This window comes from Pecten maximus, chromosome 4 (assembly GCF_902652985.1).
Source record: "Pecten maximus chromosome 4, xPecMax1.1, whole genome shotgun sequence".
NCBI lineage: Eukaryota > Metazoa > Mollusca > Bivalvia > Pectinida > Pectinidae > Pecten > Pecten maximus.
Window position 1 is genome coordinate 36,530,760 of NC_047018.1, and position 13,695 is coordinate 36,544,454.

The window sequence follows — 13,695 nt, forward strand, 5'->3', positions numbered from 1 at the left end:
CCCATTACACACCAGTTACTTCACCATGAGACATTCCCATTACACATAAGCTACGTCACCATGAGACATTCCCATTACACACCAGCTACGTCACCATGAGACATTCCCATTACACACCAGCTACGTCACCATGAGACATTCCCATTACACACCAGCTACGTCATCATGAGACATTCCCATTACACACCAGCTACGTCATCATGAGACATTCCCATTACACACCAGCTACGTCATCATGACACATTCCCATTACACACCAGCTACGTCATCATGAGACATTCCCATTACACACCAGCTACGTCATCATGACACATTCCCATTACACACCAGCTACGTCATCATGACACATTCCCATTACACACCAGCTACGTCATCGTGAGTCATTCCCATTACACACCAGCTACGTCACCGTGAGTCATTCCCAGTACACACCAGCTACGTCATCATGACACATTCCTATTACACACCAGCTACGTCATCATGACACATTCTCATTACACACCAGCTACGTCATCATGACACATTCTCAATACACACCAGCTACGTCATCATGAGACATTCCCATTACACACCAGTTACATCACCATGACACATTCCCATTACACACCAGCTACGTCATCATGAGACATTCCCATTACACACCAGCTACGTCATCATGAGACATTCCCAGTATACACCAGCTACGTCATCTTGAGACATTCCCATTACACACCAGCTACGTCATCATGACACATTCCCATTACACACCAGCTACGTCATCATGACACATTCCCATTACACACCAGCTACGTCATCGTGAGTCATTCCCATTACACACCAGCTACGTCATCGTGGGACATTCCCATTACACACCAGCTACGTCATCGTGGGATATTCCCATTACACACCAGGTACGTCATCGTGGGACATTCCCATTACACACCAGCTACGTCATCGTGGGACATTCCCATTACACACTGGTTGATGGACAACATTACCTTCTGAGTCGACTCGCTCTTCGTTGTAAATCTCAGAGATGTCTTTATCATGCGAGGTGTTTGTCATACAATTTCCCTTTTATTCGAATTGCAATCAGTATAATAAGTTGTGGCGTGGTAAGAGTTATACAAAATATATTTAAATGACAGTTCAGGGGTCTGAAGCAGGGAATTATCTAGCCCGAGTTTTCTTAGGCCCTGGCAACAGACTGGGGCATTCTGATAGATACATGTAGGTGTCTGATGTAGAGGCACATCTATCTGAAAGAATGTCCAAGCCTGGTGTCATTTCCTTCCGTCTGAAACATATATTTTGGCATTTTGTGAATTATTCCATTCTTTACTGCTGAAACTAGCCAACCCAAACAACCTTTTAATGCCTGTCAAACATCTCAATATTCTGATCTATAAGAGTTACTTCCCTTCGTTTCACTTTGTCAGTACATAATATTTGGCGATTGTACTTCTCAATGGTATACATCTATTTTCTTGTCACTAGTGAAACTAAGGTGGTAACTCTGGAAGATAGCTACCTGGCTGGTATCGTGTAACAAGTCAAGTAATTCTCACAGGCGCTTGCATAGAAAATGTGAATTTTAAGAAAATTTGATAATAATAACAGTGGAATATGTTCTCTTTACAGTATACATACCACTACCTTAAAAATAATAATAAATTCAATTTTCTATGTAAGCGCCTTTGGTAATTCTATATGTAGAGTTACACATGTCGAATATCAGTTTATGTACTAAACCTGGTGATAGACAAACTTTTAAACTGAACTGAATATCAAAGGTGCTACGTCACAAACAAGGGGTAATTATTATCAAATTAAAAGTGATAGGCTGTTACTTCTATACGATATCAACAGTAAAATTTAATACTTATTATGGCATATATCATTTGACAAGATGGTGGAGAATACAGACAGCAAAATTCAAAACATAATTATAACACAGTGCAATTCGTCATAACGTTATGACGTCATCATCGGAAAAAATCATATACAATAAATACCGAGTGATACACACAAACATCATTTCGAAAAATAGGGAAACATGTTCTTTTAATATTTATGATCAAAGATACCAAAGAACCTATACTATCTTGAACTACTTTCGTATACGTAAAGTATCTATATCTAAATGGATATTATTTGAAAATCGTACGCTTTTCACAAGCACCATGTACTTGTGAACAACAGTATTAGCTAGAGAACAGTTCCGTTAATTTGTAAATCGATGGTCGGCGGTAAAAGTATGGATTGATTTCTTTACCTCTGAACTCTGAATAAACTACTTTCGTATACGTGAAGTATCTATATCGAAACGAATGTAAGATATGATATCAATAAAATAAAATACAGGATTAATATGTAAAATGAGTTTCAGCTTTAACTTCATTACTGTCACACAGCGTACAAGGCCTTTCAGACCTGGCGAGACCATGGTACCGTGGTAACAGCTATACGTCGCATTATTACCACATTCCAAAAATTTAGCTTGTCTTCTGATCTTGTTAGTGTTAATTAGATATATTTCTATACCCTGGGTGTTATTTGTTGGTATTAATTAGATATATTTCTATACCGCGGGTACCATTTGTTGGTATTAATTAGATATATTTCTATACCCTGGGTGTTATTTGTTGGTGTTAATTAGATATATTTCTATACCCTGGGTGTTATTTGTTGATGTTAATTAGATATATTTCAATACCCTGGGTGTTATTTGTTGATGTTAATTAGATATATTTCAATACCCTGGGTTCTATTTTTGACATTTTTTGTGAGAAGCAGTGTATTTACTGTCAGTGATGTGGTATCTATACGGATAAAAAATATTGTCTGTAATATGGATTTCTTACATTAAATAAATATCGATGAAGAAACACTCATATTCTTTTATTATCTCATTGAATGTGCATGACTTGACTATTATTGAAAAGCGTTCAGATTCTGATCCAGGCCATATATCACATTATAGTGTAATGCTTTTTAACTAAACATTGATTATCTGAACTCCATCACAAAATGTACCATGCCATATTGTAAAAGAAAATTATTATATAAAATATATAAAATAACTATTTTTTAGAACCTCGTTCTATCTTAAAGGAACAACTAAGTTAAGATATCACGATTCGACGAAATTGTTCGAGTTATCTTCCGTTGAACGACATATTCATTTTAGAACTGAAGTGCTGCCCGCGAATTAGCAATAATTTGTAACTGTGCTGAAAATATGAACAACAGCCAGAATTATTTCAACTAGTCAATGCCTGGATAGGCTTTATTCAATTATATTGTAACGCGATGATATCAACTAAAACGTTTTGAAACGCGGAAATTAAGAGTTACACTAATTGTTTTTATGTAAATAAAATGTAAATTGATTGATTGATTGGGCTTAACGTCCTTGTTCCGGTTATAACCGAGTCTAGGACACTTACATATGTAAATTTATTATTGATTGCTTTGTTTATAAAGTATCAATCGTTTCAAACCTGAAGACGGTTATGCATTATAAAACATCACACGTATATATGCTATTTTGCTCCAAATAATTCAGATTATCAATCAATTAATCCATGGTTCAGTTCGCTATTACCGTTATTTCTCATCGGTTCATCATACGAGTGTGAACATAGAGTATCTGAAACTGGAGTTCTTACCACGCTCACGTGCATAATTTTAATCTGGTACATTAGAATACATTTTTTGCTACTCTTTTTTCCACAGATTTCATAAATGAATATACTTGGCTATGTTGGTCGACTATAGGGACATTTCCTATTGAATCTCTTAGACCTTTAAGGAATTAGATTTATATGCAGGTAGGACGTTAGAATTGTACCTGCTGCCCCCATTGCATGATCGTAAAAGGCGACTAAATTTAAGATAGTATCTTTTCTCTTCTTTCTAAACAACATTCTTCTTCCTAATGTCTCCCTTGACAATGCCTCACGTTTGGCCTTTAGTTGAGCGTTCGCCCCTGTGAGGAAGGCTTTTGGTCCTGTCCCCTGGCCGAGACATACCAGAGTCTTTAAAAATGGTAGTTGCTACTCCTGCTTAGCGCTCAGCATATTAGGAGTGAGACGACTGGTTCGCCCGTTGTCAGTATAATGTGACTGGGTGAGGTGTCTTCGGCAGTATGCTTCAGTGAGGTAGCACTATAAATCGGCAAAGTTTCGGCCTATCGCAAAGAGACTTCACACAAACATACAACAGCCTCCCAAAACACACATACGTACCCATCACACGCATGCATATCGCACGCATTGGAGGCCGTCCTTAAATGACCTTAGCTGTTGATAGGATGTTAAACAAATAAAACCAACCAACCTTAGATCTATATAGTATTCCCATATCAGTATGAAATGAACTCCTCCACTATGCTGACATTATCATAACACACATATATTGTCTTTCAATCCTTCCTATATCATTGTAACGACCGAATTCAATGTTCAATTGTAAGATAACAATCAGTTTCTTGTTATTTGCTTCATTACTTATAATTTCTTCAGATTTTAAATAAATATTTTGCATAAAAATATTTGCAACTTGTACAGTTTGCATTTAGAATATGAATTGACCTTTTCTTAAGTACATGTAACTGCAGATACCAATGGTGAGGTTGCTGTCGCCACCTTTGTCATTTTGCTGACTTTGAATGACAATTCTGGCATTGATCATCTGCTCGTGATCCATAGGTTTATAACATCTAGATACTGTTGACCAGTGTCTAGTTCAAACCCAGCATTGTATAACCGAGTTTCTGCTGTCACATGCATAGTAACAAATGGTAATTGTTTATATAATCCAGGAGAATTGCACAACCTTCCAACTGTTTGCTGTATTTGGTGACCCCTATGGGCGAATCGCTATACCGCACCCCAGCTAAAGGGATTTTTCTCGGTCGGAGATAGAACGCATCGCATTTCCTATTTCTAGGTCTAAAGTGTTGAAGGTCAGTTCAGGCATGTGGCTATTTATCTCGACTTACTCTTACAACGCGACTTATCCGGGTATGTACATTATACTGGTACAAAAGTTCTGAGTGTTGCTTAGGGACATAAAACGTACAGAACATGTTAAAAACACATGCTATTATACTATTTATGTGTGCAGTCCATTATACCACCAAAGGGAGAGGGCTTATATAGGCTTTTGCCTGTTGCCCAATACCCATTGAATTTAATTCAATAAAATCTTTGTGAAATGAAAAACACAAAAAATGTAGACCCCCGTAGTAAGTATACACGTTCAATGCCTGTCCTTAAGGTAAAACAGGCTGAATTCTCAAACAATATAAGAAAAATTCTACAAGAAGAAGAAGAAGAAGAAGAACCTTTCCAATGTCAGTTCAGCTTCTCTTTGAAGGGTTTGACTCTCGGTGCCGATATCTCACTTTCTTAATAACATGGGGGATGAAGAAGTGGTCTGAGCTTTGTCTGCTTAATGGTCTCTTAAAGCAACTTTTTGGATGTTCCTGTGTTGCGACGTATCATGATAGTATGCAGATAGTATCTTGTCCAGAATATCTTGCCTGTACAGTGTTTTGTTTACTTCCACCATATCGGATTTCTCCTGTGGTACTTCAGTGTTGGTAACCCCAATATTTTGAATCTGATATGGTAGGTTTTGTTAAGATATGGCGGATACCCTTTTTGTAGTCCTACGGTGTACTCGTTCGATGGTGATCCTGTGCACAATGAATTCATAAAATACTGTAAAAATGGTTGAAATTGCATTCATGTACATGTATGTGAAACTTCCTCAAGATGATGCCCGCTATTTGGTTGACTTAACTGTCTACTTTTGCACATGGTTAGAAAATTTCAGATTGTCATCTACATCAACTCTCATATCTTTTTTCGCTAGATTACACTGTACCAATGTGGAATGTTATACCGCCATGGGTTAAAGTATCTCCATGTAACGTTTCCTTTAGTCCTAATTCCAGGTGTTTACATTTTACCTCGTCGTCAAAGTTTCGGCGCATTGACACATTGCATTTATAAATATTTTCAAGCTCGTCTTGCCTTTGTCGTTTGGGTTTGTTGAGAAGAACTTGGCACCGTTTGTAACTTGTTTATTTGCATTGGCACATTCTGCAATTGCAGGTATGTCGTTAAAGAATATTAAAAGCAGAATCGAAACTAGAAATCTCCCTTGCGGGACACCGCTCATTCCTGGTAGGATTTCAGAGACCGGACCTGTAACAGAAGCGCACTATCCAGTCCAGAACTTTCCCTGAGATTCTATAGAGTTTTTACGTTAAGAGACTGTGACACACTTTGTCGGAGGCTTTGCTAAAGTCCTTTTATCACATCTATGTTGTACTCTCCTAAAGGATTCGGTTCTACAATTATTGAATTACTGGGTTATGTATGCTTTACCCTACCTGAAACAATATTGGTTTTTGTCGAAAAGGTTGTTGGACTTCATATGAATTCCATTCCAAATAATGTTTTGTAAAATTTTACACGTCGTCACAGATGTCAAACTGTTCGGTCTATAATTACCAGCATTGTTTTTTTTTTTTTTTTTTTTTTAAAGATTGACGTTACTTAGTCCAGCCAGTGGAATTCCCTCGAGTGATGTTTATAATACGATTCCTAGTGGTTTTTAGATTAAGTCGCAGGATCCCACCATTAATATTGGATGGATGTTGTCTGGGACTGGGGCTTTTTTTCTTTAATTTGCCTCTGTGGATCATGTATCAAGCTCCGAAGCTCCTGACCTGTACTTAATGGAGTATTTTTTAAAGAGTGTATAAACTGTTATATTTGTGGTGTGTCGGTCCCTGATATCCCATTGTCTCTGTGTGTTGTTTTTCTCTGATTACCTCTGCCTGTTGACATGGATACTCAATCCTGATTAGAAAATGTTTTCATTTTGGGATTACGTAACCCCGAAAAATCTTTGTTATCAAAACTGTTTACGAAACATCCGTAACTTTGGTGGTTATTTTGCGCAGCGATGACCAGTTTGTAAATAGTGTCTTGTCTGTATTATTTCCCAGTTTGGTTTAGGACTTTGATGACAAAACAACCGAAGACATCGTTTAGTTCCAATTTTTGTATACTCTAAAACAATGTGTCCAGATGTTCTATGTTCTAACCCACATTTTCACGCTCCTTCAACTAATTTTCATATGGTGAATTAAGTTAATGAACCCCCTTTATTTTCGACTGTTGATAGTAACTCCTCTTCCTTCAGAGGTTCTACAAATAGCTTTGACTTCAGTGCTTTGTCAGCTATCTCCTTCCTCTTTGTACTCTCTCCGATTTAATTCTTAGATTTCAGTAAAAGTTTGATGACGTGTTCCACTTACTCTATAAATGTTTATATTACATTCGTCGATTCTGCAAACTAAAATTGTGTAATACATAATGCATTATCACCGTCTGAAGACATTTTGAAATCGAACTCAATGCATGATTTTGGTTTGGTTTATTTTGTTTTACGTCCTATTAACAGCCAGGGTCATTTCGGAACGTGCCAGGTTTTGAAGTTGGAAGGAAGCCAGATTACCCGGAGAAAAACCATAGGCTTACGGTCAGTACCAGGCAACTGCCCCGCGTGGGTTTCGAGCCCGCGACCGAAAGGTAGAGGGCTAGCGATAAAGTGTCGTGACACCTTAACCACTCGGGCACCACGGCCCCGACACGATGCATGACATCGAGCTCACCAGTCCAATAAGTTATCAATAGAATGGCTGTGTCAGACTCACCTATCTACTTGTCATACAAATGAGGGGTCCACATTTTTGGTGCTATGGTTTTGAGTTAGATATAAACATTAAATTGTCCGGGCCTCTATTTGTTCTCACACTTTTGGATGTCATAACTTAGAACATTTCTTATCCTCATCTCACAATATACCCCCATTTCCAAATACTCAAATAATCCCGCAGTTCTATCAAAATAGGCGAGAATTATTTGTCTCATCGACAAGCGGTAACAAGCATCCTGTCCTGTGGTGTATCGTCAGGTACATGTGGTGTACATCTAGCGGTCGAGTACATTCTCTAGTCGTGTACGTTATGCTTGTAACTCTGTGAAGACTAATGTTTTATCTTACAGTATATGTGTTGACAGTAAGATTTTACGCATCAGGATTCAATAATGATAAACCTAACATTTTCTGTAAACACTCAGCTGTTTCCACCGATAGTACCATATGTCGTCAGTGAACATCAAAAGAAGTGAATTAATAAAATAATTGAGAACCGGCAAATCATATTTTGTTATAGAAGGACACTTTAGAAATCCATTTCGTAATGAACAGGACAAAAGAGGAGATACATTTTACACTTAGGGTAATCCATTATTACAAAGACAGTAATCAGATACATCATTTTAGAACGTGTCGTCTTCATCGTCTTCTAATATCTATTTTTAATGGGTCTGAATTTAAACCACAGATTTTGTCTATTTATGCAGTCTGAAGTCACATTTTTTTAAAATTTGTAATCAATTTACCAACAATAGAATCGGTAATTAAGGAATGCTGCTACATGAATAGTGCATCAAACGTTTACATGCTTTTTGATCGAAACTGAGCATCTGTTACTTAAGATATCAAAATTGACCAGACACTCATTTAATATTGACTAAAACATTTACCCTCAACAACCGACTAACGTTATCCCTCTAATTATCGAGATAATTTATATCTCCTTTAAAAATGATAATCAATTAATGATAATTTATAATTTGGAGTTTAATATACTGCTATATCCCAGCAAAATACAGCCGTCTCAATGTGGTTAACAAATTATTATTCGTGGTTATTAGGCCTTTAGTCTCAACCAATGTATTTCTCAACTCTCTGGGAGAATACAGCCGGAGCTGCCGTTTCTTTCTTAAAGAACTAAAATCATATTTTGTAAAAATGTGATAATAATAATATTTTAGTTATATGTCATAAAGTTGGATAGTAACCAGAGTCAAAAACATTAAACAAAGTAACAAGCCACGGTGCACATTTACCCTTAAAATACTCGATTAATCGATAGATCCTGACCACAAGCCTTACATATACTCTGTTTAATAATAGCTTAAATCGCTCTCAGTGATATACATATTTATTAATATACTGTTAATTTATGGGGCCGAGGGATATAGCAATTTTCTGGTTTCCTCGACCATGGTTATTTCCTGAGGCGAAGACGAAGACGAGGGAATAGGCATGGTCGAGCGAAAACAGAAATGTACTGTATATCCGTCAACCCATACTTTTACCGTTTTATTATGTCGATACTGTCCCGAGAGATATTTTTCACATGAAATGTTTAGTAAATCCTGCCATTTAGATGGCAATGGAACCAAATCAACCTGACAGCTGTAAATCTCGTCCATATCATTTCCCTTCACCTCAAAATAAATCAAAAGAACTACATCGGATACCTCAACGTGTTTGTGTACTCCAGTATCTTTAGAATCACCTCCATCTACATGTAATTCAGAAAACCGTGACAGTGCCAAAACATACAAGGCGCATTCGGTAACAAGCTCCGCCCACCTCAAGCTCCGTCAATCTCTCACCTGATTGGCTCGGCGGAAATACCCGAGTGCAGGTGTGTTGTAGTTCAACGGGGGTATTTTAGTTCCAAGACTAACACATAGGACTTAGACACATCGAAGTGAAGTCGAGGGATATAATCGATTTAACAAGTTACTTTTATATAGAGTAATAAAGTAGGTGTAATTATTACCCCAAGGACCGCATATGCTTATAAAGAATTTCTTGCTCTTCAGTTAAGTTATTGCAACCTGCTTTTAAAACATTTCGTAACAATCAATTATGTAAGGGAAGTCTTGTGTTTCTAGCAGATTTCTTTATTTCAATGTCTCTCCTTAAGACAACTTTACACCCTACACACCTACAACCTATCTTCTCGTCGTGAACTAGGTACTTAAAATCTCTGTCAGACGCAATTTTATAGATAGGATAGAAACATTTTGATATAATATTTTTAAATCATGGATATAGAGGCTGTTTACTTTTTGAAAAAAAATGTAAAAAGTAATCTCAAAAGAACAATTAGATTGGAGTATATGGGGTATATTGTTCTAGATTTGTTAAGTCTCTTTCGATTATGTAATATATCGTATTTAACGTCGTTACTAACAGTAACGGTAATTTATGGACGTGGCCTACACATGTCGACACTACTTGTATGCGTGCTACGGGTTGTTATATACAGTATTAGGAAAGACACCATAAAACATGCGATCATACCATTTAAGCATCCCGCCGACAGTGACTGCAGCGCTAAATCCCTTATCTTTGTACATGATCAGATCTGAACCTGGCATTTTTTATTATTGTATCTTAAAATTATTGTAAGAGGATTTAATAATTTGCAATATTGCTAAGATGAATTTTGTTTGATTCTTTACAGATAACGGCAGTCTAAATACGAACTACAGCGAAACACTACCAACGCAGATGAATAACATACCCATCGAAAATTGTTCGTCTTCAAACATTACCAATCGTTTTGGTGCTTGTAGACATAATTCCACATCCGGTGTACTGTATGACGTCATAGATTTTGACGCATTTGCATACATCTTCGTCGTGCTTTCGTTCTATGCTGTTAGCATGGTGTTGCTTATGATAAAATATATCAGGCGAGAGGAAGAGGAGGTTTGTCTCAATTACTACTACACAGAGTTCGTAAAGAGGGAAAAATTCCAAAATCCTGTATTCAAAAACAAAGTTGCACTTCAAAATGCTACAACATCCGGACTTATCGATAAAGCGCTTCAATTGTTGCACGCTAGTGACGAGTGTCAGATCGGGACGTACCAATGTGTCTCAGAGGACAAAAGTGAAGAAAAGTCACCTGGGGAGTCTTCAGATCTCAACAGCTCTGTATCGTGTGAGTTACCGATAGATATCAGCTCTAGTCCTCCGTCAGAGGCCAGAGTTTACAGTTCAGAAGACGACGATGACATTCTATGTGTACCTTGTCCGGACGATAATCTATTAGAAACAATTGTGTGATATATGTGTTACACAACATACATAATTATTGTTTATGATACCTTTCCCTCTAATTCCTTTATCGATTTGTTGTGATTGTCTACAATATTTTTATATACATCTGTGATAGTGTTGATTGGTGTAATTTAATAATCTTCATTACTAAAAGGATTTTGAGATAAAGTCTATTAAAATGACTAGTTTGTTCAATATCTCCCCCAAACACGCCAGTTTGTCTAAAATTGTTGTATTCAAGTTTCATGTTTTATTGTATTAGGCCATTGACATTTCAGTATACAATGCTTATACATCGAGGGCATTGTTAATATTACAAGTCCTTTTCCATTATGGAAGCATTAATTTGTTCGCTTAAAAATAATTTTCCTATGAGATACCAATCCTAAATACATATACTTTGAACTCTCAATAACTGAACAGCCTTTTACATAGGTGTTTTCCCCCAATAATAATTTTTAATAAAACGGGATTTGAGGTATTGACTTTAATGACATATCAATGAAAAGAACAATAAGGAGAATTAGGAAATGTATATTTGTATGTGTAACAAAAATCATTACTTTATCGAGAGTAGTAACAAATTTTGCTGAGCGATACTACAGGGATCTAACCACAGACCACTGAGACTTAGATTAAACAACATGTGTAAAAAAAAAACAACAAAAAAACAACAAAAAAGGAAGCGAATATACCACATTTTCATATCTTAAATCTTAAACCAACACTTTAGCATTTCAATTTCTCATCCGACAATTTTCCGCCCTATTTAATATCTATCCCCTATCTAGCAGGTCTACAACCAACACGGGTATCAGGTGTTATATCGTATGTATCTGGCCATTTCAAAAATCTGTTTGTGAGCAATTTTCTTTAACAGCTTGATATACTAATATTCAGTTTTTTAAGATCCTCTTCTTATGAACAGGTGTAATTACACAGCAGTTCAACCAAGAGGATAAATACTAGACTCAAGTATAATGTTGACAAATTTACACAATATATATATACATGTATATAAATAAAATTTACTCTTTTATCGTATAATTCCTTTTCCTCTCCACAAGTAGAGTATGCTTACATATATAGGTACATTCTTGGCCTTATTGAAGTTATACAAAGCAGACTTATAAGAATTGTGTAGGTTTTATTCAATTCCATATCAAACCATGTTTTATCAGTATTGTAACTAGGTCCATCTCGGCATGTAGTGTTGCAGTCATTTAGATGCAACAGTGATGGCTCAATGGATTTCAATAATATTTCGGTAAAAGTATTCGTACTATTTTAAACATCAAATTGATTAACAATGTCGTGAACAGTTACATAGGGCATTCTAATTATCTGTCATCAAATTAAAAAAAAAAAAAAAAAAAATGATCTCATCATTACGTTTGTACAATGGTTTGCGCTCACCACATTCACAACTGTATGTGGATTCTTACATTTCATCTGGATGTGTAAAAGGGGCATTCCTTGTTTACCTCTTCCATTACACATATTAACTTTGTTTTGTAAACACATTTTTGCTTGCGTGTTTCGGATACACAGACTGGGCTCCGCCCACATTTCCTTATTTGGTATTACATACGGTTCAGCGGTTAAAGGTCAAACCTGATTGGCCATTAGTGACAACATCCCCATAAAAAAACTGTTGCCGTCATTTAAATTTTGATTAGTTAACTTTTGGACATAATTAGCTTAAGTGACTTTTAAAAAACGAAAACCTCCCTCTCTCCGTCTGCGCAATTTATATATTTTCAAATAAAATTCACTGCTTGCTTTGGCGTATGCCGCTCACCATTGCTTTTTATATGTGTATTTATGTGTTTTTATGTTCCTTTTAATAAAATAATACTTACGGCCACCCACAGAGGTGAGCCCAAATATTTTGCAATAATTCTGTGTCATTGTTATCTGTATATAAAGCAAACAAAGCTCGCAGCATCCTAGAGTAGGATTCCCCGCAGAAACAGAATGTTTGCTCCATAGTTCGAAGCCTGCAGACTTTATATAAAAATGTAGAGCTTACACCCTTGCCCAACTGCCGAGTTGACAGCGAACCATTTAACATCATTACAAGAGACTGCACTGGACATGTTTCCATAAGAATCACGAATTATATCATAAATAGGTCCGTTTAGACCGAGGCAACACAAGTTGTAAAAAAGACCCTGATGCCAAACGGTGTCAAACGCTTTTCTAGTAACAAAATATGCAACATAAGTGGTAATATGCGTTTCTAAAATAGAGAATATCGCTTCCTGTGCATGAAACGAGGCAATGGAGCATCCTAAATAATTACGGAACCCGTATTGCCGCTGGCTAGGGGATACATCCGTGTGTGAGGTTAAACATAAATGAAGTTTCGTGTTGATAATTGTTTCAAAGACTTTGTAGAGGGAACATAATGATGGTATTGGCCTGTAATTGCCCATGTCAGTTTGCTCTTCGAGCCCCCTTTGTGTATCGGTATTATAATACCTTTCTTCCAGACCGCTGAACAGTGCTGGAAAGATAACACATGATCGAAAAACTTCACTAACAACTTTTTAAGACATTGATCGCCGTACTTTAGGTGTTCAGTATGAATTTAGCCGTTGGGATGTGTGCTCGGGCACAATTGATGATTGCGTCAGCAATAAGACCACAGTATTATCAATACCACACAAGGAAGTGGCTTGGGATGTGCTTAGAATC

General features: G+C 36.7%; 1 protein-coding gene across 2 annotated transcripts in view; it reads left to right on the forward strand.

Moving 5' to 3' along the window:
* Window positions 1-12,895, forward strand: part of LOC117325984 — a 34,755-nt gene extending 21,860 nt beyond the window's left edge. For both annotated transcript variants that reach the window (XM_033882533.1, XM_033882534.1), the window contains exon 2: window positions 10,394-12,895. In XM_033882533.1, coding sequence (XP_033738424.1) covers window positions 10,394-11,001 — 608 coding nt within the window. In that variant the 3' untranslated portion in view covers window positions 11,002-12,895. The remainder of the gene's footprint in view (window positions 1-10,393) is intronic.
* Window positions 12,896-13,695: the final 800 nt, after the last annotated feature.